This window comes from Uranotaenia lowii, unplaced genomic scaffold (genome assembly GCF_029784155.1).
Source record: "Uranotaenia lowii strain MFRU-FL unplaced genomic scaffold, ASM2978415v1 HiC_scaffold_14, whole genome shotgun sequence".
NCBI lineage: Eukaryota > Metazoa > Arthropoda > Insecta > Diptera > Culicidae > Uranotaenia > Uranotaenia lowii.
The window spans coordinates 77,785-103,885 of record NW_026597410.1 but is presented as its reverse complement, the minus strand read 5'-3'; the positions used below and the strand labels follow the sequence as shown (position 1 = coordinate 103,885).

The 26,101-nt window shown below is 34.8% G+C and overlaps 3 protein-coding genes across 3 annotated transcripts in view; 1 reads left to right on the top strand and 2 right to left on the bottom strand.

The window, feature by feature from the left end:
- Positions 1-24,991, bottom strand: part of LOC129759342 (stAR-related lipid transfer protein 13) — a 28,909-nt gene extending 3,918 nt beyond the window's left edge. The window contains exons 1-5 of the mRNA XM_055756756.1: positions 23,123-24,991; positions 14,107-14,385; positions 9,067-9,939; positions 8,953-8,995; positions 37-108 (exon numbers count right to left, since the gene is read on the bottom strand). Of these exons, the coding sequence (XP_055612731.1) occupies positions 37-108; positions 8,953-8,995; positions 9,067-9,939; positions 14,107-14,385; positions 23,123-23,524 (1,669 nt within the window). The 5' untranslated portion in view covers positions 23,525-24,991. The remainder of the gene's footprint in view (positions 1-36; positions 109-8,952; positions 8,996-9,066; positions 9,940-14,106; positions 14,386-23,122) is intronic.
- Positions 116-6,222, bottom strand: LOC129759344 (uncharacterized). Its single transcript, XM_055756757.1, has 2 exons — positions 2,563-6,222; positions 116-2,424 (listed from the first exon to the last, which is right to left on the bottom strand). Exons 1-2 carry the CDS (start codon positions 4,247-4,249, stop codon positions 2,300-2,302), a joined length of 1,812 nt encoding a protein of 603 aa, XP_055612732.1. The 5' UTR covers positions 4,250-6,222; the 3' UTR covers positions 116-2,299.
- LOC129759346 (uncharacterized) lies at positions 14,668-16,107 on the top strand. The gene is made up of 3 exons (XM_055756763.1): positions 14,668-15,049; positions 15,165-15,287; positions 15,356-16,107. Exons 1-3 carry the CDS (start codon positions 14,814-14,816, stop codon positions 15,990-15,992), a joined length of 996 nt encoding a protein of 331 aa, XP_055612738.1. The 5' UTR covers positions 14,668-14,813; the 3' UTR covers positions 15,993-16,107.
- Positions 24,992-26,101: the final 1,110 nt, after the last annotated feature.

Sequence of the window (26,101 nt, the reverse complement as noted above, 5' to 3'; positions counted from 1 at the left end):
ACACTACTGCTATATACTCCAGCTCGTTCTTATTACCTTCGTACATTTGAGCGTACTGTGGAAATCCGGCAGCACGAAGCCATCGGCATGACTCGATAGCTTCTATTTCTGTAAATGAATGAAAAAAATCTGTTGTCAGAGTACAGAAACACACTCAAACGATTATTGTGTTGAATAAAAAATATGTAGCTTTCTTCACATTTAGTTAATGTTGAATATCAAAGCTTCTACTTCAATTTCCTTTGGTCGTCGATAAATTAACCTCTGATGAATAAAACTCATCATGGGGGAATAGTTTCATTCGAAATTTCAAAATAAGAGTTTCACAATTACATATGATTGTTTATATTATGTTGTCCTTGTAGTCATCGGAGAAGGGGGTAAGGTTGTTAAACACTATATTTGCCGAGTTACTATCTACCGACCAGTTGAGAGGATTTTCAACTTCAACATGTGTAACAAAAATAAACTGATGTCACTTTCTTTTCCAATACATTTTAAAACTGTTCTCCTTAATAATAAAAAAAATAGTAGAATGCGAAAAATGTTCGATTTTCACAATAACTAACTTAATTTGCGGATGTTTGAAGGGCCTTTCGACCGCCCACTCGACTTTTCCCAGTACCGATAATGTTTTTAAGAAAAAACTATTTCTCTGTAGACGGAAACGGTTATTTTTAGTATTTTCTTTGTAGCAGCTTTCAAAACTATATTTTTACAACTCCGAATCAAAATAGTTTTATGCAATTCGGTGTTGAAAAGTGAACATTTCGACACTGAAAACAGAATCAAAAAGTGCTACTATCCAGCACTGGATTCGGTGTCGAAAAGAACATTCTACGACCTATTTGATCATAAATTTACAGTCGTTCGCATGGTCGTCCACATGTTGTTGTTTGTAGACGTTATTGTAGGCTGATTAGTAAATCGTCAAGGGAATTTCTAGAATTGGCATAAAATTGTGTATGCAACTCGTTTTTTTTCAAGCACTCGACGTTATTATCCAAATCGGTAAGCCTCGTAGGATAAATATACGACGTGTGCTGACAAAATCCACTTTTTGCAAATCCACTTTTTGCAACTCGATACATAAATATCTGTTTCAAAATAAACTTTAGTTGCTTGAAGACCTACTTCTCTTCCTAGAAAAAATAAAATCGAAAAGTACTACTTTTCGATACTGTTTTCAAAACGAAAAATTTCACTTTTCGACACTGTTTCGATTTTATAGAAAAAAACTACAATCTTTTTCTTCTTCTGTACGGTATGGCGATTTTTTTTAGTACAATTTGAAAGTGCATTGACTGACAAAATGATGATTCCTGGCAAACAGCCTCAACACAGCAAAAATTATTTCCTGTAAAATTACGCAAATGTCCTGTAACAAAGAGGAGCAGGACATTTATCGTTATTTTACAGGTCGAAAATCAAATTACGTGACATTTAATTTTCAGTGTATAACTTTTTTACAGGACATTTGCTGTAATAATAAATGAATCTTCGTTGACTTTCAAGGAAAACAATTTAAAATTACAGGTTTTGTTGATTACAAGTTGATTTATTTGGAAGGTAGCAGTTTCAGTGACACGTAAAAGCCAAAAAAAATTCTGTGAAGTAACTGGTTACTTTTAGCGATAGAATATCATTTTCTAATCTAATCAAGCTAAATGCTACTTAGACTTTAACATTTGAAACATTACACGCGGCAAAGAAAATGTGCGTGACCGATCATCCACAAATAAGACTTACTCCAATAATGAACTTCCTTGGAGGTGGAATTATAGGTATAAGATTCTATGCCGGACCGGCATTAACAAGCTTTCTAATCGATTTTGGCAACCCGAAGTTTTCGGGCGTGGGGCCATATCAAGAGAGGTCTGTAATTAAATCGAAATGGTATAGGTTCGGACAGATATTTATGAAAGGATTAAATGAAGAAAATAACATGAATCATGTTGCTAAAATTAGTTTGATGACTTTTGTTGTTTCACCAACCTGGTAAAACAATCTTAGAAAAGGTTGTTTTCATGATTCATTATCATAATTTCATATACACTTACAGATGAAATCCAGGGAAAAACCACACAGAGCAACTCGAGAGAAGAGGTTCAAAATCCCATGTATTCCATCATTGAATAGAACAAAAGTTTTTAAATTTGATTTCACGGTGACGTTTTTTGATACTTGTGTTTACTATCTTTTAATAGTTGATTTCTTTTAATTCAAAAGGAAGTTTCAGAGAAACATTTAAAAGCAATTTATTTCTATAAGCTAAAGTTTCTGCAAGCTGTCTTAGAAATCAAGCATGGTCGGCTCCAAATTTTTTCCAAAACTCATCTGTTAGGCTATTCTCGGCGGCTGATGCCGAACGTCTTGCTGGGACAGGTGCTATTATTGCATTTTCGATACCACGGGAATCATCATCTGCAAGATAGAAAAGTTTATCATCGTTCGTGCCATCGGATATCACATCCGGATCCAGTTGGACGCTGCGGGTACGTCGAAACAGACTGGCCGCAAAATACCGTTCCACACTGAACCATCGACCGTACTGCTTCCTACCGTGCAATCTAGGCGATATTAGAGTATCAGCTTGCAGTACACTCCCGGTGGCCTTCGGGACATCAATCGGTGGTGCCTTTTCTTTCGGGAATAGCTTCCGGGAATTGATAGGTGTTCCGGGAACAGAAATACTATGCTTTGTATGTTTGTTACTGGATTTGTCAAGTAATGTATCTTTAATGTTGAATTCCGACTGGTCAGATGATGCCTCTACAGATGATGGTGAATCCATTTTTTTCAAATCATGTGACAAATCGGACCCGCCAAGTTGTTGATATACTTCTGAAAATCCTCGTCTATAAGTGTTTCTATCATTTGATTCGTTGAAATAATTCCGTACAGCCGGTGCTTTTACCTCAGATGAGAACAATGTCTGCTCTGCCTCTGAGAATGTTCTCGTGTATGATTTTTTAGAATCTGATGAGGTCATGTAGGAATCAACACAAAAGCCACTGGAAGGCTCTGGTTTTTCTTCCAGGGTCACTGGTTTGAATTTCCCATACAATTCTTCGAGAGAGTCGTATCTTATCGGTTGGTAATCCTGAACAACTGTTGAAGATACTGTTTTATCATCTCGGTCTTCATGCTCGGTGTGGTTTTCACTTTTGCCAGGCTCATCACTCTTTGACAACTGCTGGTAGACTTCAGAAAATTCCCGCCTATATGTTTTTTGTTCATCAGATTGATTGAAGTATTCCTTAACAGTAGGGCTTTTAACATCCGTAGAATGAAGCTCTTGAGCTGCTTCAGAGAAAGATCTCGAATAAGCCTTTGCCGTATCGGACGATTCTAAATATTTGTTAACGCAAAAATCATTTGTTAACGTAGTTTTCTTGATGTTATGTTTATTCTGTTCTTTTAGTTCCTTGAGTTTCTCCATTTCGATAATGAATTTATCTAACGGATCTTCAACATTCTTTGGGGCATCATTTTCCTCATCGTCAGATGAATCGCTTATGTAATGCTTATTCTTAAATTTATCCAAATGCTTAGAGCTGATAGGCGTCCCTGGAACGGAATATTTAAACTTCGCAGCTTTAGGCTGTAGTGGGTCCTCTTCTCGGATTATTGGATCGATTTCTTTGAATGCCTCGTTGAAATCTCTGCTGTATGTTTGTTTGGCAGAAGACTCATCGAAATAACGTTTCACAACGGGACTTTTTACTTGAGCAGTATGTAAAGTTTGTGCAGCTTGGCTGAAAGAACGATGATAAGTTTGTATTTCTTGCGATTTCTCGAAATAACTTTGAATGCATTCTGACCGAGTGTTGGTTTGATCGTCATCAAACGATTCGCCGATAACTTTATTCGAATTTAGTTTTTCATGGTTATTTTCGGGGTCCAAATTTTTCATGTCCTGTAGGAACTTATCGATGATTAATGAACTAACGATAATTTCATTCGTCGCGTCTTGATTCTTTTCTGGTAACTCGAATTCCTCGTTATCATTTTCCCTTGACAGTGAAGACAAATATCGTGTTGAAACAGGAGTACCTGGTACCGAAAGATCAATCTTTCGCTTTTCGTTTTTCTCGGCATTAGATTTAGTTGACTCCAAGGATGCTTTTCGTTTATTCTCGTAAAAATCTTTCATACTAGATAGAAATTTCATTTTAGCGCGACGATTACGTTCAGCAAGTGGGTACAACTTTTCACTAGTCTTTGGTGTTGCGTCCAAATCAGCCATCTCGTTCAATAAATGTTAAAATCGATCCAAATGAAAATAAGTGAAAATTCTTCACGTGACACTCGCATTCACGATTTTATTGTGGGATCCTATATGCCCTCTTTTCTCTTTCGAAGTTACACAGAGACTGTATCGACGGATCGTTTAAACTTCCAAAGTAGGTTTGTTTTTATGATAAAATATAATCCTTATCAATGATAAAGAGATTTATTTTTTGTGATAGTGATTTTTCGACCGATAAAGAACGCCCAGTGTGGTATTCATCAAGTTAAACGAATGAGAAATTTGAATTTCGAAGTTCCACAATCGTATTGGCAAATATAATAAAATCAAAGATATCGAACTTACAGGTTTTTTGACTTTCTTACAGAAAGGCACAGCGAACAGTCAGTTGGGGATATCATTAATTAAGGGTCCAAGACCCCACTTTATATATACCAATCGACTCAGCTCGACGATTAACGATGATGTCCGTGAAACGTTCTTACAACATTAACTCCTATTCTAAGTTTCACGATTTTGATGAATTTAGTATAAAAAAATTGGATTTTTTTTCCTGTAGGTCATATCTCAAAACCAAAAAAAAAACCGAATTGTTTAAAATTGTTCTATTCCATAAAACATATCATGCTTACGTTGGCTTCAAAAAAGGAAGCCATTTGCTAAGCAGCAGTAGCCAGCAATCACTAAATCGCGATCGAAAATTTGACAAAAAGTTCATTAAACAGCCGAGAATCGATCCCACGCCATCTATCATGAGAGTTTAGGAGGCTTACCCCTTGACCATTAGTGAGCGTCGAGAAATGTAGCTCTCAAACTTAAACAGTTTGAAATATTTTGAGAGTAAATGAATTCGTTGATAATCAGTTCGCTTATCCCCCAAAAAACGTACTGGCCACCTTTTTTTAAATATTGAGTTTGGTAATTTTTGCTTTAGAATTTCTTTAATCATTATCTTTTTTATAGATAAATCATATATAATTCAGAAATAAGAAATCCATCATTGTGTCATATGTTTTCAAAGATAATTAACACTCTGTAAGAAAGCCTCCAATCCACTGTTAAGTGTATTAAATCGAGTTTTTTGTCATACAAAAAGGTACCCTTTCAATATTTTAAAATCTTTAATTACTGGATGTTCTCCGGTTGATATTTTTTCACACGTAGGTACAAGTTAAGACAACATTTGAAATAGTCAAAAGAATTTAAGCAAAAGATTGTTATCTCTTCTGATGGGTGGTGAATCAAAAAACGTATCATTTCAATCCCTTCACGAAATCTTTTTTTTTCTAAATTAAGCTAACTTCTTAACTAATCACACAAAAATTGGTAAGAAAACACCGACTAAACACTTATCGAGGTATTATTCGACTGCTAGTGTATTTTAAATCTGAATTCAATATCTGAATTCAATATCTGAATTCAAATGCTGACTCTGATTCCTATTGAATTGTAATTATAAAGCAACTGTTTCTATATACATAACTGTTTTCTAGTGTTTTTATTTTTAAATTATGCTTGGAATCGCATATTCTTGTTAAATTGTTTACAAATAATGGAACACATCCATTCAAATAAACTAATCTTGCGCAATGTATTCGTTGCAATACGGAAATTTAATCAAGTTTTAAACAAATAAATATGACTATGTATATTGCACATTCAGCAACTAGTTGCGCCACAAGATAACACAATTGATAGCAACAGTTTTCAATTACCCTTCTGTTGCTATTGGCAACGACAAGATGCGACATGCGCGATGCTTCTAACTACTCTACAGTGCCTCCATCCATGTTTGGTATCTGGTAAACTTTTCTCTGTCCACCACATTTTCTTAAAATCTCATATATTGTAGCCATGTATCATGAAATTAAGATAATAAGGTTGATGATGGTGAATGAGAAGCTGGATATATGTATACATTAACGACAATTAACTTTATTTTAGCATTCATAATTTTCGCTTCAAACCTGAACAACATTCTTTTTTTAATAATTTACCAGCAAGTTTTCGTTCTCTCATCCGTTTCCATAAGGATTCTGCCTTACGGATGTGCCAATTTTCGATTTTCGCTGAAAAGCTCCGGAAAAATTTGTATTCACGAAAGCTGGACATCCTACGGTGCATTTTGTGATCGTCTACCACAAACTGGGAAGCGTATAGAGGCTTTGATTATGTAGAAACTTAAAAGCAGTACACCACAAAATCTAACTTAGGAGTTGAAGCAAAAATCTCTAGCAAGCGGAACGAGCATTTGGAATCACTGATACTTTTTCACACCTGATGTTTTGAGTATTCGATAGCAAAACTACGATTAATTATTAATTGTTACATAATTTTAAGCGCAACTACAACGTTTAGTAACTGGCAAAATAAAGTACAGAACAGGCAGCCTCGAATGGCCTACAGCCTACAAACAAAGAAGCTTTCCAATTAAGAATGCACACTCAGATTTTCACTTTCAAAGCGTGAGTATTTAGCATAGATGTTGGGAAAGCGCTCCGGGAGTAACATATTGCAAAATTTGAGCGACCACGAATAAACTGCATCACGACCAATGCCAGCAGAATCAGGAGATGGATGTAGTAGGACCTATTTTCATTCAACTCGACCAGCTTCATAAGGATTTAGGTAGTTCCATTAATATGTCTACCTAGCTAGACAGGCAATAGACGACATCCCTTTTGCTCTAAAATATTTATTTGAGGTCAGTACGGAAAAGCGATACATATTAAAGTCGCTCTCTTGCTCTCCCACCTCTCAATCTGTCTACAAAACTCCATGCAGAAGGTATATCGACGAGGCGGAAAAAGGTGTGCAGTTTTTTTCCCGTCCGAAAATGGTTTGAGCATCCTTGATAATAATGAGCGGGGATATGCATCCGTAAACAACATCAATCAACTTCTGCCTGGCTTTTGCAACCAATTCCTTCGTAGTCTCTAGTGATTGGAATATGATATAATGTGGGCTGCCATATGTTGGTCAGGAATTTATCAATTGATTTTTCATTCTGTCGAGTGGAGAAGATTCTATTAGGCAGAGCATTGTTGATCCTACCAGAGAAAAGGATGGTTCCTCTCAATAGTTCTCCGACCACTTGTTTAAATGGTTCTGTTACATATTTGGCTTCATCCGGGGTACTTTTTCTTCACAGGAAACAGACAAATACAGTTTTCTGTTTTCCCATTTGTTGGAATAGGTCCTATAAGAGGGGAATCTGCCAAAAATCCTGATTTTGATATTCTATCGACTGGAACGATTATTTGTAAATAATGTAAATGGCGTATCTATTATAAACATTCATAATGAATATACATTATTTTTATTGATAATTCACGTTTTAGATTTGGTCACCACCCTACACAATCCTCTTCCCTTTCTTCAAGTCAAACCAACTCTAACAGTTGAGTCGCCGCGACGATTACGGCCCCTCCTTCTTAATAACACAACACAAGTGAAGTGAATACTCGGCACAACAAAACTTTATAAGTTAAATGCCCTCATAAAACTTTTTGTAAATAAAAAAAAGATTTGGTCACCATGTTTTAAAATATAACGCATGCTTAAAAAAAACCATTGTGTAACAATTGAAACCCGAACATATGTATATAGCAATGAATAAAATGTATTGTCTTTCATTTTGGAGGTTCCATGAAGTCATTTAATATTCTTCAGGGTTCAGGGTTGAAAAAGACAATAGATGATTAAATATTTACTGAAATTTCATCAATTCTTTTGAACTTTTTTTTTCAATTTAGAAACGCATGTTTGTGGTTTCCTATTTTAAAACCCCCAATTTCGCAACTTCGATAGCTTAGGACTCAATCAGCTGTCTTATTTCAATAATTTAAAATTTGAATCTTGTCAATTTAACTCCCTCGAAAAATTACAATGCGATCTGTATTGAATCGTTCGTCACAGAGCGCAAATATTGTAGAATTTTTTGCAAGGCTCAAATCCGTTTGCGCTTTTTTCCATCTTTTAGGTAGTTTGAAAAAAAAAACTGATATTAATGAGTTCTACACCATGGATTTCCAAAAAAAAAAAAAAAGTTCCAGCCCACAAACATTTCGGAGATGATTTCAATAAAATATTACCGTCAAAAAAAAACGAAGTTAGCAGTTATTTTTCTGAAATTCTAACAAAATTTGTTAAGTTCTCTCTTTTATTTAATTTCTAACTAAAATTCTGAAAACAAAAGGTTTGTTTGGAAAAAATCTTGAAATTTAAAGTTATTCTATGATATATAGTTTCTAAAAATCAACAGCTTTTGAAATATGAAACAATATATATATATATATATATATATATATATATATATATATATATATATATATATATATATATATATATATATATATATATATATATATATATATATATATATATATATATATATATATATATATATATATATATATATATATATATATATATGGCAACTTCGGTTCAAAATAAGAAAACGAGTGTATTATTATGTAGTTACATAAAAACATATATGTTTGAAGGCGGTTTCAAACTATCTTTGCTATTGGGAACTCATGTTTATGATAGTTTTTAAAAGTCTCATTGAATTTCATTTTAATAGTCAAGCGCAGGCTTCAATATATGCATCCATATAAATAAAAACACAAAATATTGTTACTTTACGTGTGAAAATTACAAACAAAAACGAAAGTAAAACGATGAGAAATCAAACTCACCTGCCAAATGACGGTCGCTTTGAGATCGTGAATATCTTAAATTCTGAAAAAAAAGAATAGAAAATCGAAGTAAGAAATCGAGAATGCTATATAAGATTGTGAACACAAACTTACCCGCCGTTCGCCTAGCTCTATCTCTTCATTTTTAATTAGCAAAGGAGCAGAGTTAGATTTTGCCCCCAGATCCTCGAGGATCAGATGATTGTAGCCACTATGCAATGAAGTACTGCTGGGTGATGGCAGCTCCGTGATGTTGGTTTTGATTGACTGGAATGGTTCCTGCTCAAGTGGCAAGAAAAACTGTTTTCGTTTGGCATCGATTACGTTCTGGTGGATCCTAAACTTACTATGTAAATTATAATTGCGGCTAGTGGAAGGTAGACTATTTGTACTGGTTCTGAGCTTATCTACGTGTTGCTGCTGATGTTTTTGGACTAAATGTTGGTGCCTATTGCTAATGACCTCAGATGCAGTCGTCATATTACTAGCCGTACAAAATTTTGGCGAATTTTCCTTACAATTATCGGAAAAGTCCTCATCCTGATCAAGGCTGTCGTAGACACTTAACTCCTCCAGCAGGCTCATATCATCGGACAAACTATCCTGCAGCTCACGACTGCTGCTGCAAGTATTGTTTTCATAATCCGACGATTGACTATTGTCAGTAGCACCAACGGTTAGAAATCGGTTATTCGATAATTTGCTTAATTGTTGAGAACGCCTTTCGACCTTGTTACAATAATCGTAATCGTGATCTTCATCAATCTTCAACACCAAATCATGGGCCTGTTGTTGCTGATGGTTCGGATGCTGCTGTTGTTGTTGTTGATGATGATGATGATGATGATGAAGATGAGGACGGCTCTGATCATAGTGTTGGTGTTCATGAATGACAAACGTGGGATTGCCGCTAGCTCGGGCCGATTCAAAAGCACCATTGTTAGGCTCCCTTGCGTCGGGATGTTGTTGATGTTTCGTTGAGACAGACTGGCGGAATAAATTGAATTAGGAAATGTGTTCTTAATGAGGCAGAGTTCAACCCGCGCACTTTACTGCTGACATAAAGTGTAATTATTTGGTTTGTTTCTGTACAACCGAAGTCAATATGTAACTTCAGTCCTCGTTAATGTATGCTAAATTGAAAAAGGGCTTCGGAGAATACATGCAGTGAATATGACTTTGATCAAACCTTATCACGAAATTCGTTTTGGAAATTTCATGTTTCTGATTATATTTATTATGCTGCTGGGCATGTTTTTAAAAAATCGTTATTCTTTAATTCTGTTTCATCCACGACTTTTTAAATTTTCTCGAAGAAAAATCGAGTTTAATCTAATACATGAAAACCAACTATATGTACATAAAAATTTATATTTAAGAAACTGCTCTTTTCAGCCATCTGATCTTATGCTCAATAAAAAAAACCAAATGTGTGTATTAGGGTGGCAGCCAAATGGGTTATTCGAATTTCGCAAACCGACCATACGCATTTTATAGGGGAGAGTAGGGTATCAAAGGCAACTTTTTTTTTTCGTTGATCCATAACTTTGTTATTATAAAAGATAAAATGAAAAAATCGTATTATTTATTAATTATTAATTTTATTAATTTTTTATAATTTTTTTCCCCGGGTTCTGACTGTTTTGAAAAATTTATTGTGTTTTTTTTTTCTTGGATTTTGAAAAATGATGGGGATTGGTGGGCCACCAAATCCAAAAATGACCAAATAACATGCAAAGTTTAGGAGCTGACCCAAAACTGTTATTTCATAATTCATTAAGTAATTTGAAAGCAATTCCAGGTTATAAAACAAGAAAGAGAGTTGAGTATGATCGAATAGTTTAAAAAACCTGGCTCTTGAACCTTCTGGCAAAATTCGTTATAAATGATTTATGTTCGTTTTTACACATGCAATAAAATTGACGGAATATTTTTCATAACTCTAAGATACCCCACGTTATGTGGTCCACGATTCCCCACAAGCTATGATTTGCAAATTTGTTGCGTTTGAGTGACTTATACTTCATGAAAAATTCCTTTTCCATGTGAAAAAGCAAGAAAAACTTATGACTATCAGCATATGAGCATATTTTGGTTATGTACTTTAGGTCTCTCACCGGTTCAATCATGTAATTACATTTTTCTAGGCAAGTTATATAAACGAAACATATGATGCGTACACAAGTTAACAACAAATGGAAATAAAAGCTCACGCAGAACGACGACGATGATAGTTGGATTGAAATTTTCATCTCAACACACGTCCGAGATACTCAAAGAGGCCCACGTTTTCTCATGGCCCACAATACAACACTCTCCCCTACAATATTTCAGCTCAATTGGACTTGATTTAGGGGTGCCCTAAATTGCTCAAAATTTCGGTTTTTTTTAATTTTATTTTTTATTCGAGATAATACCAAATTCTGACGTTTCATGCATTTTTAAGTCATTTGGCATCAACATTAAAATTTCGATTTCCTTTGGTCCCCTCTCCCTTTGCTGATTTTTGAGGGTAAAAATACCGAAACTTTGAGCGCTTTGAGGCACCCTTAAATCAAGTCCGATTGAGATGAAATTTTTAACAGGTTTTGAGCCAATCTACAAAATGTATATGGTTGGTTCATTCAAATTCGATCATAAAACTTTTTCCTTACATTCATTGCCACCCTAGTGTGTATACTGTAGAATCTTTTCTTATTATAATTTTTAATTAAAGTTCACGTTATGATGAACTATTCTATGATGGAAGTTGACAATAGATGTTTTAAATGCAGTATTTAGTCGCTCATAAGTTGAACGTTTTTAATCGGACACGTTCAACTTTTTTTAGAACTGAAATTAAGTTCACGTTTTTTTTGTTAAATATTCCACTATTTGAATATTCTTCAGCCTGAACAGTTTTTCGTGGCTCAACTCAGTTTCATCAGTCTTTCAATATGTTTTAATATGCTCATACTCTTTACTCTTTACATTATTTACATGTATTTTTTCCGCACATTTGGTCTCAAAAGTGTCTGATTATCGATCAAGCGAGTGATGTAGTCGAATCTCTTTACAGTTAGTTTAAATGGCCTTCTACAACTGAGTATAATTTATCATTAAAAATGTTCCGAAAGAAATTGAATTATAACCTCAAACAGCTGTAGCTATAATTGAGAAGAAAAATATCATAGGTATGAAATGATCATCGTGTGCTGGACCGCTTTTCTATGGAGTGTAGAAGAGTGTTTTCAATTATTAATTTTTAATTTAAATTAATATTTGTATTAAATTCATTGGATTGTCTCAATTATATGAGTTTTACGCAGTAAAAATATGATAATATTTTTTCTGCTTAAAACTAATATCATTAAGCGAATCTTATAAATTGAAGGCTAATGTTATATTTTATTATCATTTTGAGTAGTTAAAAATAACAAAAATATTTGAAAAGTGTAAAAAAGAACTGTTTGATTTTCGCAACATTCGACTTTGACAATACAAAATTTACAAACGTGTTGCTAAAAACGAACAAGGTCTGTATTACAAAATTTTTAAGAAACATTTTCAAATATTTTCAACAGGATTTGGTTGACAAACACCCCGAAATAAATAAACTCTCGTTAAGTTACAGAAATCTATGTGGCTGATAAAACAACCAAAAAAAGTTATGCACGGTGGAAAATTTCATGAATTTGATAAGGCTATGATCATTTAGTATCCGGGCAGTTACAAACGATTGTGTTTTAAAAACTATTCATTTGATCGAAAAACTTTCTATGGAGGAAATGAAGGTGTTAATATGACATTCAATATAAAAATATAAAAAAAAATATTTATCAATGATTTCAAGAAATAATCTTACTTATTCATAAAATCTCTTTTTTATCTTTGCACACTTGTGTCAGTCATGTATTGATCTATTATTTTTACCACAGAAGTAAAACCTTTACAAAATCTTGATATTTTACACAAACTCACCTGGAAAAAGCAATTGGAATCTGGTTGGAACCTTTTCATGAGTAGTCATCTCGAAAAATTTGATTTCTTAAATCCGGTTTTAACTTAAATTTCTTCTTCCATCAGGACACATCTGTCACATTGCGTAAAAACCGGTTGCACATATTGAAATCTTAGGAACTGTTCACTATTAGTTATTTACTCTTGGTGTCTACTAGTCAGACAACACTTTTTGGAAAAGGAAAAGGATTAATTGCATTATTTAAGGGGTCTGCATTCTGTTATCCCCAATAACCATAGACTTTTTACCATATTGAAGATAAAGGGTTCCATTCCGATGCTTGATTTGAACTTCGTGTGGATTCTTGAGTGGCTCCTTATACTTCATAACCATTCGGTCCAAAAAAGAATCAGAAAAAAATCAACAGTTTATGAGTTTTCAAGTCGACAATGAAGAATTTTTGAGGCGCAAAATGCGCAAAAGGTGCAAATTTGTGCACAATTATTTTTACCATGTCTTTTTGCATCGTAAATATCTCAAACACACATTAACTTAAAAATCTGGCAAAAATAGGAAAGATAGTCTTTTTCATAACCAACACAACGCTGCTAAAGTTTTGCATATCCGAGCTCTTATAACGTAGCTATCACCGAAATAAAGTGCCCGGGTACTAAATGATCATAGCCTTACATTTGCCACACGAATCTTGCATTGTAAGCGGTCTAATAAACAAGGTTGTAGAGTTTAATTGTAACAATGTCTATTTATAGATTTTTTTCTCAAGACAATTCTTATAGTTGTTTTTGTATTGATCATCAATGTTAGTTTATAAAACAATTTACCACCAAAAACTCTTGTTGGTCAACAAACGGTGGCACTTTGAAAATATTGGTCAACTTTAAAACTATGAGACCGTCAAAGGCAGTTTCTTGAGCTCTGGTTGATGATTGTATTAAATGTTTTTTGAATATTATTTACAAAACTATCACATTTAATTCAACAAGAGAAAAGCTTTTATAATAATTGTTATTAATATTGTTGTTATTAGATAAAAAAAAGTTTCCGACTAACGTTTCTCGTTTGTATCGAAACAATTGAAAGTGAAAATTTTCATTTTATTTAAAACAGCTTTTGAGCATTAGACATTCCTATCACTATCGGATATGTATATATTAAGGTACAAAAGTATCATGTTGTCACCAGTTGAAACTTACCTGTTGCATTTTCGGCAGAGAAGCAACTATTTCTTGTAACATTCGCTCCGTGCTCTCAAAGTTGACACTATCCACAGAATCCGCACCAGCAGCACAGGACGCGTTCTGGCAAGCACTAGATTTGGTGTTAAAATTGCTATCACGTTTTCTTGGGCTACTTTCGGGAGGAAAACTGTTATTCCGATGTGTGGGCACATTTTCTGTCGGTTTCGCCTGTGCAAATCCTCCTACATTGTCATTCCTTGATTCAAGCTGTGCGAATACCTCCGAGATCTCAGCCTAGTGGGAAAAAAAGAATTGAAAACAGAAAAAGGACGATTGGATGTAATTGGATGGGTCGTACAACTGTTATTTGTCACATGCAATGAACATTGAGTAATGTGATTACAATTTTCCAAGAGATCTTGAACTGCAATACTGGTTTGGATTTAATCGTATTGTAAAAGGAAACGTTTGCAAATATGATTATACTATCAAAACCAACATACGTATTTCCAGTTTCAAGGCGGCATTGGTTGACCAAAATTTAAAACCCTAAAAGTATTTAATGGTACTGTTGAGAGAAAAATTTACAGTTGGTATCAGACATCCTTTGAAGGAACATGGTATTTAAGAACAGTGGATTTACTACTAGTTCTGTTCAGTGAATATATTACCAAGTACATGTGTGGTTTTTCGTTCGAGATCTTTATTAGACACATCGTTCTATGATGAGAACGATAATAACGCTAGGAGTTTGTGTTATATATAATTTTTTAGTTGCGCTCACTATTGCTGAGCGAGCAAACAGTTTTGAAACTCCAACAAAAGAAAATCTTCCAGTAATTATCGGCAAAAATGAAGCAAAATCAGAACTTTCACCCAGTTACGGTGCTAGCAGAAATAATCCAGAATCAACCATGGAATATGAATTTCATCAACAGCAACGACTGCATGATAAAAGGTGATTCAGAAAAAAGTTGTTACCTATGTAATCATATGTTAATTTTAAGTCACTTACGATAAACTCTGCGTTTGATCAATTTTAAATTAATCTAACGCGGTTTCTTCCACGGTAGGGCAACCGATTTGCAGTCACTACCCTCAGCTCTAGAAACACTTCCACCAGAAGTGGTCCAGCAGCATCTTCGGGACCGAAGACAGCCGTGGTATGTCGATGAGCCAGGATACATCTTGCTCAGGTATGTGGAATTCGTGGCCTTCAAGATCACCCTTCTTTACAAATTTCTTCAATTTAACAATCCATTAGACGGCCACTCCTACAGCAATCTTCGAGCTCGGCGTTTTCTTTCATACCGCAACGAGGAAGAAAATCCGGTCCTCTCTCTTCGGATGCTGCATCTCCAGCGCTAGCAAAACGAGAGCTCTCAATCAAACAAATGCTCGAAGGAGGTGATTATTTCGTACCAAATCGTGGCAAAAAACGATTTAGCAATGGCATCTCCAAGAAGGTCAAATTTGATGAGATTCTCGGATCGGATGAGTTATTCATTCCGAATCGCGGTAAAAAAGAGCTTTTGGATCTTCTCGTACCTTCATCATCGCAATTTAGTGGCCGGTTGATCAACGATTTTAGGCAACCATTAATAGTCGGAAGCAATAGCAAAAAAAATATTTTAAATGCGATCCAAACCGGAGGCCACAAGGACATTTCTACGGGCGAAGAACTTTTTTATCCAACGCGCGGTAAAAAGAACATATTGGACAACTTGGCACAATCGCAAGAAACATTTTTCTCGTCGCGTGGCAAACGAAATCCAACCATTTGGAATCTGCTCAGTGAAGAAAAAAATCCATGGGATTTTCTAGACACCGGTGGAGATTACGAAAACTATGAGTCCGATAATTTCTACGATCGCTTTCAATCCAACAAATTATTACTGTAAGAATATCCATTCAATAATCAAATGGGGGACTGACTTGTTTTATCATTTCTCTATCCATCTGCTTGTTAAGGTTCTTTTCTCGATTAATAAAGATAAAAATATTCATAAAATGTTACATTAATCAACATTTATTTTAATACGAAGAAAGAAAATTCTCAACAGTTATAGATAATTGCCCAAACGAATGATCGGTTTTAAGGGATCTTTTTTCTTGTTTCGTTCAAAATTAAATGAGTTCTGATTATGAATTTTTCTGTATAGTTTTTCTTTAAACACGAAATCCAATATTCTTATTATTGATTTCAAATAATTGAAATCTAAATTCTGATTTATAAGTTATGAATTCCGAACTTCGATATCTGAATTATAAATAATGCATTTGAAATTCCGAATCCATTTTGTTATCTGATTATGAATATAGTCGACTGTGGATAAGCAAGAATTCAAGGGACAAACATTTTTCCATGTATATAAAAAAATTGAAGAATTAAAAATTGCTTTCTTTTTCTAAAAGCTTGATAAAAACACTAAATTAAAGCATTTTTTATCTAAGTAATCTGAGGATCCCAAATGAAGCTCAGAATCCCGAAAAACGCTTCTAAAGGCCAGAAAACATATTTTAAAGTTGTGATCCCAAATTAAGTTCAGAATTTCGAAAAAACGCTTCTAAAGGCCAGAAATCGCATTTTAAAGTTGTGATTCCAAATAAATCCCAAAATCCTGAAAAAACGCTTCAAAAAGCCAGAATTTTTTTTTTTAAATTGTGATCCCAAATTAAGCTCAGAATCCCGAAAAAACGCACACCAGAAAATGCATTTTAAAGTCGTGATCCCAAATTGAGCTCAGAATCTCGAAAAAATACGCTTCTAAAGGCCAGAAAATGCATTTCAAAGTTGTGATCCCAAATTAACCTCAGAATCCCGAAAAAAAACGCTTCAAAAGGCCATAAAATGCAATTTAAATTTGTGATCCCAAATAAAGCTCAGAATCTCGAATAAAACGCTTCTAAAGGCCAGAAAATGCATTTCAAAGTTGTGATCCCAAATTCACCTCAGAATCCCGAAAAAAACGCTTCAAAAGGCCAGAAAATGCATTTTAAAGTTGTGATTCCAAAATTAGCTCAGAATCTCGAAAAAACGCTTCAAAAGGCCCGATAATGCATTTTAAAGATGTGATCCCAAATTAAGCTCAGAATCCCGAAAAAAAACGCTTCTAAAGGCCAGAAAATGCATTTTGAAGTTGTGCTCCCAAATTAAGCTCAGAATCGCGAAAAAAACGCTTCTAAAGGCCAGAAAATGCATTTTAAAGTTTTGATCCCCAATTAATCCCGAAAAAAACGCACACCAGAAAATGCATTTTAAAGTCGTGATCCCAAATTGAGCTCAGAATCTCGAAAAAATACGCTTCTAAAGGCCAGAAAATGCATTTCAAAGTTGTGATCCCAAATTAACCTCAGAATCCCGAAAAAAACGCTTCAAAAGGCCATAAAATGCAATTTAAATTTGTGATCCCAAATAAAGCTCAGAATCTCGAATAAAACGCTTCTAAAGGCCAGAAAATGCATTTCAAAGTTGTGATCCCAAATTCACCTCAGAATCCCGAAAAAAAACGCTTCAAAAAGCCAAAAAATGCATTTTCTCTCGAGAAAACGCTTCTAAAGGTCAGAAGATGCATTTTAAATTTGTGATCCCAAATTAAGCTCAGAATCTCGATAAAACGCTTCTAAAGGCCAGAAAATGCGTTTTGAAGTTGTGATCCCAAATTAAGCTCAGAATCCCGAAAAAACGCTTCAAGAGGCCAGAAAATGCATTTTAAAGTTGTGATCCCAAATTGAGCTCAGATACCTTAAAAACGCTTCCAAAGGCCTGGAAATGCATTTTAAAGTTGTGATCCCAATTAAAGCTCAGAATCCCGAGAAATGACTCTAAAGGCCCGAAAACGCTTTGAAGTAGGCAGAAACTGCGGTGAGTCCGTGCACTCATGGCCTAGTACATAAAAGGGGGTTTTCATCACGTGAATTTCTTATTATTTAGTAGAGTTGTGGAACATGCCCGGTATTTAATATTGTACATAGAAGGATGATACATATTAGTTTCATTCAAGAAAAATTGTTTTGTATTTCCTTCCTATTTTTTAGATCCTTAACAATAAACTCTTATATTATCTTATCTTATTTATTTTATTTACATAGTATTCCGTCTCACGACATAACTTGACGCGAACATAATTCCTAAAATTCACTCGGTCCATGGCAACCGTTCTCCAATTCCTCGGGCACCCCACGTTCGCCAGATCACGCTCCACTTGGTCTTGCCACCTCGCTCGTTGCGCCCCCGCTCGTCTTGTTCCTACCGGATTCGTAGCGAACACCTGTTTTGCAGGACAGTCGTCCGGCATTCTCGCAACATGTCCCGCCCAGCGTATCCGGCCAGCTTTCACCACCTTCTGGATACTGGGTTCGCCGTAGAGTCGCGCGAGCTCGTGGTTCATCCTTCGCCTCCACACTCCGTTCTCCTGTACGCCGCCAAAGATGGCTCTTAACACTCGTCGCTCGAATACTCCGAGTGTACGCAGGTCCTCCTCGAGCAATATCCATGTCTCGTGCCCGTAGAGAACAACCGGTCTAATGAGCGTCATATACAGATTACACTTCGTGCGAGGGCTAAGTCTTCTCGACCGCAGTTGCTTGTGGAGTCCATAGTAGGCACGACTTCCGCTGATAATTCGCCTCCGGATCTCACGGCTGGTGTCATTGTCTGCGATCACCAGTGAGCCGAGATAGACAAAGTCTTCGACCATCTCCAACTCGTCGCCGTCGATCGTGACCTTGTTATTATCTTATCTTATTTTATCTGAAATTATATTATCTGATTATCGTTTTTAGAGGGTTTATGCTAGAAAAATAAAAAAAAAACTGGCGAAACCTGTCACTTATAGATGTTTCTCGCTAAACCAGGTTCGATTGTATATATGTAATCTGAAATATGGATGTTTAGATCCAAGCAATGGATTTCATTTTGAATTTTAAATATCATTGATTTTTTTGGTTTTATGGACACGACGGGTACCGAATCAGTGAGATCTTGATTTATTGTTGAAGTTTTATAGCGTGACAAAAAAGTATCGACTAGACCTTCAGTGAAGTGGTTTAATCAGTTGAAGTATCAAACGTACTTCTGTGTATCGTGTAGAACATCTATACAAACATTTTGGATTAGCTAGGCTAGGAGCTGTTGGCAGACAACAATGTATTGAAGATGGAGTACCTAATTGTTTTCGGTGCACAGTCTGGTATGAAGTCGCGAAATGTTTTTAAATTACCTTATTACTTTTTCTATTATAACACTTTGAAAATTTTGACTTTGTTTGTTATGCATCGTAAAAACAATTTTAACATTATAAAATTTCCACCGTGAGTGAGGATATTGTTCAAGCAGTTGTCACATTTAAATAGTTCGTTTCCCGGCCTGTTTTATTTGATTTTTTTTTTCGTTGATTGATCTTGTAAAGAAAATAGTTATTTATGCTGTTCACGGTTGAAAAGGGAACTTTTCGACACTGTAAACAATATCGAAAAATGATGTTTTTTTCCTTACAAAAGTACAGTTCACGACCTACTAAATCAGAAATTTTCAGGACATTGACATGGTCGTCCACATGCGGTTATTTGTTAAAATGCGCTTCTTGTAGGTTAATTAATGAGTTTTAAGGAAATTTTCTGGATTTGCATAAAATTGTGTATGCAACTTGTTGCAAAACTCGACTTCAAAAATTCAATTTTTGCAATTTATTGATATTGCTAATCATTTTGTCATGCCAAAAATACTACTGAGAATCAATTTCTGTAACGGCATGTAACGGCTAGTATTTTTTTCTTCAAAGTCAAATCAGTGTCGAAAAGCACCAAAGATAGAATAGAAAACTATTACTTTCTCACAATATTGTTTTCGGTGGGAAAAGCCAAATTTAAAGTTATACAAAATAGTTTTTATGCAACAAGTTACAAAAGAAAATTTTTTCAGCAGTCTTAAATGTGTGTGACTAGCCGAGTTCATGTTTAGTTGAATGATATGAATCACGATTGTATCCCATTTACCCGAAAACCATTGCCCAGAATGATAAATACCCGAAATCAAACCCCAGAATGAACCATTTCCCAGAAAAAAATCCTCAGAATGCACCATTTACCAGAATTTTTTTTCCCAGGGTGGACCATTTCCCAGAATTTTTTTTCCCCAGAATGGCACAAATCCCAGATTTTTTCCTCTAGTAATTTTATTTGTTTTTTTTTCTAATGAATTCTTGTAAATTTCATATGATTCGAAATTTATTTTTTCAAAATGATTTTGAAGTGAAACTACGACTTTGTGCCGCCTCGGCCCCTTCATCCTCGTTGGTTGCGGCTTTGCCGCAAAAGAATAGTATTATGGGAATCCAATTTTTGTGGAAAAAATATATTTCTATTTTTTGAATTTCAAATTGGATAAATATATTAAATTTTCTGGGAACAGGCAATTCTGGCGAAAATTTTTCTGGGAAGTGGTTCATTCTGGTAAATTTTTTTCTGGGAAATGGTTCATTCTGGGAAAAAAAATCTGGTAAATGGAGTATTCTGGGAAAAAAAAATTCTGGGGAAGTGGATTTCTGGTGATTGAAATTCTGGTGATTTTTCATTCTGGGCAATGGTTTTCGGGGAAATGGAGTACAACGATAAATCACATATTCATGTGTTATTTAATAATTTTTTTTTAAATAAGTCTTTATTAGCCTTTTAATCATTACATTCAAGTTATATTATTACAGTTTATTAAGTGTTCAGATCAATTATGATCACTTCAACTCTTTGATTGAGTAAATTTTAAACATTGTTTATTTGATTTACATTTGCTAGAGCAATAAATTATTTGATTTATAGGAGAATATCCTATAGAGAAAAAAAATATATATGTATAAACTTAAACCTAAATTATATCCTAAAACCTAACTTAATTGTAAAGAGAACGAATCTCTGCGATGGAAGACTGCAGATTTTCCTCTGAAATTAGATATGATGTTGTTGGCCATCTCTTCGATAGATTCAATGCCCGCAATCCGATGAAGATCTCCCGATCAGGAGAGCATATCAAAATAATAACTTAAACATATCTCACCAAGATATTTACATCTGTTTTAGTTATAATTAAGTACCCTAAATTTTCGATTTTAAGTTTGTCCAATCAGAATTATATCTTATTCTGATTGACAGATTTGAATGGGGTTGAGCTCATTTTCAATGATAAAGATTTTTTTCGGATTGTCCTAAAATAAAATGATTATATCATATTTTGATATACGTGCAACTTTTTATGAAACACGGACATCGAAGTCAACGGCCCAAACCGTGCATTGATGAGTATCGCTCAACAGATCCATAAAATTGAATCCAATTTTTGGGAAACCAAAAATGTAGCATGGTTTGAGTATATATTGTAGTTTATTGACATTCCACTAAGAATTTTTCTCGAAGCACTCATATCTTGATAAGTTATAATTTTGATAGGTTTTGTTCTATCCAATATCAGCATTGTTTGATCTGAATGAGATGTAATCTTGAAAGGAGCCTTTCTAAAATTGATATAATTTAGCTATGATTGCATAGATTTTTTAATATAATTTGAGATATTTTATCATCCTACGAGTACTGAATAATAACTCATTTAGATAGGAAAAAAATAGTATCAAAATATCTCATCTTGATATAATTTAGTTTTTCCCTCCTGATAGGGCTTCGGTGCTGTGCCGAGGTGGAAGCCGCAAAATCATTTTCAGAACCTTGTTCTATGTTATTTAATATAATTAATTATTGAAATACCATCAAAAATGCCAAATACACAGGAAAACAGTATGGAGTCAACCAAAAGAGCGTTTACTGTTGATTCTCAGGTTGATCTAATTAGGTAAACGTATGACAAAAAGTATCACAAATCTCAACGTTGTCAGCACTAATCCAAGTTTCTTTTCAACATCCTTTTTGAAAAAGAGTAGAGAATTTTTCTGAAATTCGCGTAAATTCAAGCAAGTAGTTGCCCTTTAACTCCTAGGAGTTTTTTTTAATTAAAAAAGAAACTACAGAAAATAAACAGTGCAAACAATAGAATTTCAAATTACATATATCTTTTCTAATTTTCAAGCAAAAATACCCAATGATTGAATTTAAAATGTACAAAATGATGCAATTGAATGTGGGGATATTTTTATTAAATATGGGAGTTGCTCATTCGACGCATTTCAATTTCAAATTCAAAAAAATATTTCAGTCAGGGGAAAAGAGTAATAGCTGAATCATTTCCGAAAACAAGCATTAAATTAAACATGAAAGCATTGGCTATATTTTTAGGATTGCTGAGCTGGTGATGTCATACAATTGATCCACAAAAGAATATGCAATTTGTTTTATTCCACTGAATAATGTGTCTTAAGATTACTGAAAATAGAATACCAAACAGACTTGAAATTTGAGAACATTTCCAGCCAGAACGTCGAATGAATAAAAATGATAAGGAAATGATTAACACAATAGGTCAAATTTTTGACCTGTCTCTATGTTAAAGCTAGATTAAAAGTAAAATTAAAGTTTTTTTTTCACAGTCATTCACAACAACAGTGAAGATTTGCAATTTAAAAATTGATTCGAAAAGAATTGAACGTTTTGCAATGTTCTATTTATTTTATCTATTTAGTAACTTTTTTGTATGAGTAGTAACTTAGACGCTTAGACATATCACACAGGGGAACATAAGTGATGATGTCCATCTGAAAAAATGTTTTTTCAAATGATCTTGCATCTTACATTAAAAGTTCAAAGCATTGATTTATTTAGTAACATTATAAAAAGTGTCCAACGTTTGGACATATGCCTAAATACATAATAGAGATTTACTAGTTTTCGATACAACAGACATGACAAGAATGTAGTTTGAGCAATCTTGTAGCTGTTACCAAACATCGTGATGTACCTACAACACCGATTTACGACAAGCGAAGGTCACAAGTCTTTTTCATATACATTATAAAATAGCTCGGAAAGTAAAATTCAATTGAAGTCTTTCTTTTCAAATTGGGTATGAATTATTTATGTGTTAATAACCTACCTTAACTTTTTCCAAGTACCGCTCTAGCTCTGCGTACGGATCTTGATTATCATCGATCTCGTCCAAGTTTGAATCATTTTCCGTGGTCACTTGACTTGAAGTTTTGCCAGCCGATGCCATCATCATTTCTTCCAATTTCCTCTCACCAGAAACAACCATCGAAGGTTTTTTGCACATTTTTGCTGTATGATCGAGTGGCTGATCAGTAGTTGAATTGATCAACGTCGTCTCAGTTGTTGGTTTTGCACTAACAATACTAGTAGTAATACTAGCTTTAGTGTTGGTAGCAGCTGTATTAGTGCTAGTGCTGGCAGTTTTGTAGGCAACATCCGCATCTATCACATTGTTATTTTCGATCGAATCGCACTGCGGTAACATATTGCCAACATTTTTCGAATTCATCGATGTATCTTATCAACGTTCGATTTTCCCTCATAATTTAAAACTCTTGTTTGCCGCCAGCAAGCCACGCATTTTTAATCAACAACTTGAGCTGAGCTCTATCGTTGTTTCCGACTCTTTGATCAATTCATAGAGGAATGCAAAAAAGAAATCATCATACGTGACGTCATTCTATAGCAATCTCGATATCCTACAAGCCGTCGACGGTGTATGTAGAATGTATGGTCTTGAATTGTGTCGAAAATGATTAAGCTGATCCAGCCTTGATACCTTCATCAACAAGTTCAGGTATACAGCGTAAACATGCGATGGAAGGTAATTTACTAGAGCACTAATTGTTGGCATCAACACTCGCGCTGCTCGCTATTCCAATTATCCGTCATTCCAGTTGACATATATTAGCGATCAGATCATCAGAACAATCCACACTAGGTTTAAATATTGCACGTTTAGACAGATGACTCTACGACAACTGGTCGATCACAGATGAACGATGAATCAGCCAATTTGCACAACGCAATTGACTGGATATTTTAATAATCAGTGACTTGAGGAACACCACTGCATTATGCTTCAGTGAAACATGGTACGGGAATTAAACAATAATGTATACACTCGATGCGATGTCAATGGTCGCATTCTACAAACTTGGTCTATGTAACAAACAAGCAAGCTAGTCAAACATCACTCTTTCATTTGTTTCTTCCTTTTTTGATTTATGCTATACACGTCTCATCTAAGTTTGGCTCCATGGCATAAATATAGAAACACATCCATTCACCTTATGATCTATGCTGTCTATGGTACACTAAACACACAGACAGACAAACCTTTATCCATACACTCAAGCTTTCTACGATATCTGTTGTTTTCTACTGACATTCGGTTCGATCATAGGGTTCTATGCATCACTTGGTCGATAATATCTCTTCACCATTTCATACACTTTCTGCGCTCATCATCAACATAATTCATCACATCAAAGGTGGTTTGAAAACACAATACCTCATGGGCCACGATAAACCGATTATCACGCCCAAACTCATGGATTGCTACGCTATCAGTAAGGAGCAGCGTATTCACTTTTTTCCAGCACACTCGAAATAACTTATTCCTCAACTTAACTCTCCCTTCACCACACTTACTAAACTACGTTGATCATAAATTCCATTCGCGATAGTTTCGCTACAAACGATCATCAAAGCGTTCTGTATCAGCGCATATGTTAGCAGCAAGCAAGCGGGAAAAGGGGGGTTCCTAGACGACTTAAACCATCTCGCTTACCCCGAGAATAAGCCCAATTAAGCCTTAAAATTCGACATCAACAATACACACAGTAACATTTGGAAAATGACGAAATCGATTCCAGTCTCTCGGGTAGTAAGTCCGTCAGAAATGCAAAGTGAGATGGCACACGGGCGAGCTTCCTGCTTCCACGAGTGCCAAAACGGGACAGAGTCCCACACAAATGAAAACTCACTACCACATGCTCGGTTGGGTGTGACGAAGGGACAACACGCACGATGATGGCGAGGGAGGAATAGCATACAAAATATGTACGATGTAAAACAAATATGCTGCGCACACAGCTTTCAGACACTCGATTTTCAAAGATCTCCCTTCGCTTTGGCTTTCCAAGCACTACTGAAGTGTGCCGTGGCTCACCCAGAGTGTTTCTATGACAATACAACTATGGGGTGGTCCAAAATTCCGCACCTAAAGTTTCTTGTTATTCGTATAGCAAATAATGTTCTTTTTCATTCGGCGCAGCAAAATTGAATAAAAAAAACAGAACAGGAGCTACAAAAATTCATTGATTTCTTTATAAAATCTCTTTGTGCTCATTACTGATCCACTTAAAATAATTATAATGTAGGTTAACAAAATACCAAGCTTTTTTTTGCTATTCGTTTTCATTTATTCTGCCGTGTCAACATCCCTAGAGACACTCTATAGGAAAAATATATAAGCAATACAATCAATATCATCTTAAAACATTGTAAAATTTAAAATTTGCACGAATAAAAATCATATTTAGAATTGAAAAATTTCAACTACGAAGAAGAGAACGCAAACACAACTCAAAAAATATGTTAATTTTAATTTTGAAGCTAACAGCATGTTGTTTTGCTCCATTTGACACATTTTTCTAAAAGATTTGATCTTTGTGAAAGATTCCTACACAGTAAATTTTTGCCTCGATTTCCAGCAAAAAAAATTGCTGAAAACGTTCAGCAATCCCAAATTTAGCTGGAAGCCAGCAATCGGGTTTCAAATTGCTGGATTTTTCAGCATTCGGTTGTGTTCCTTTCTTTTTTGCTGGAAAATCAGCAATCGGTTTACAAATTGCTGGACTTTCCAGCAATTGATCTAGTTTGCTGGAAAACCAGCAATCGAGTTGTCAAATTGGAGTCTGTTTGTTTTCGTACGCTGAAGCAAGGTGAGACTGTATTTCACGAATTTCGTTAGATTAATATAATCATTTTTTATTTTCCTCTATATTCTAGCAACCAGGCATCAAGTCAAGGGTAAGTTTTTATTGTACAGGTAGTTATTCCAAAAAAGTTACTTATCAAA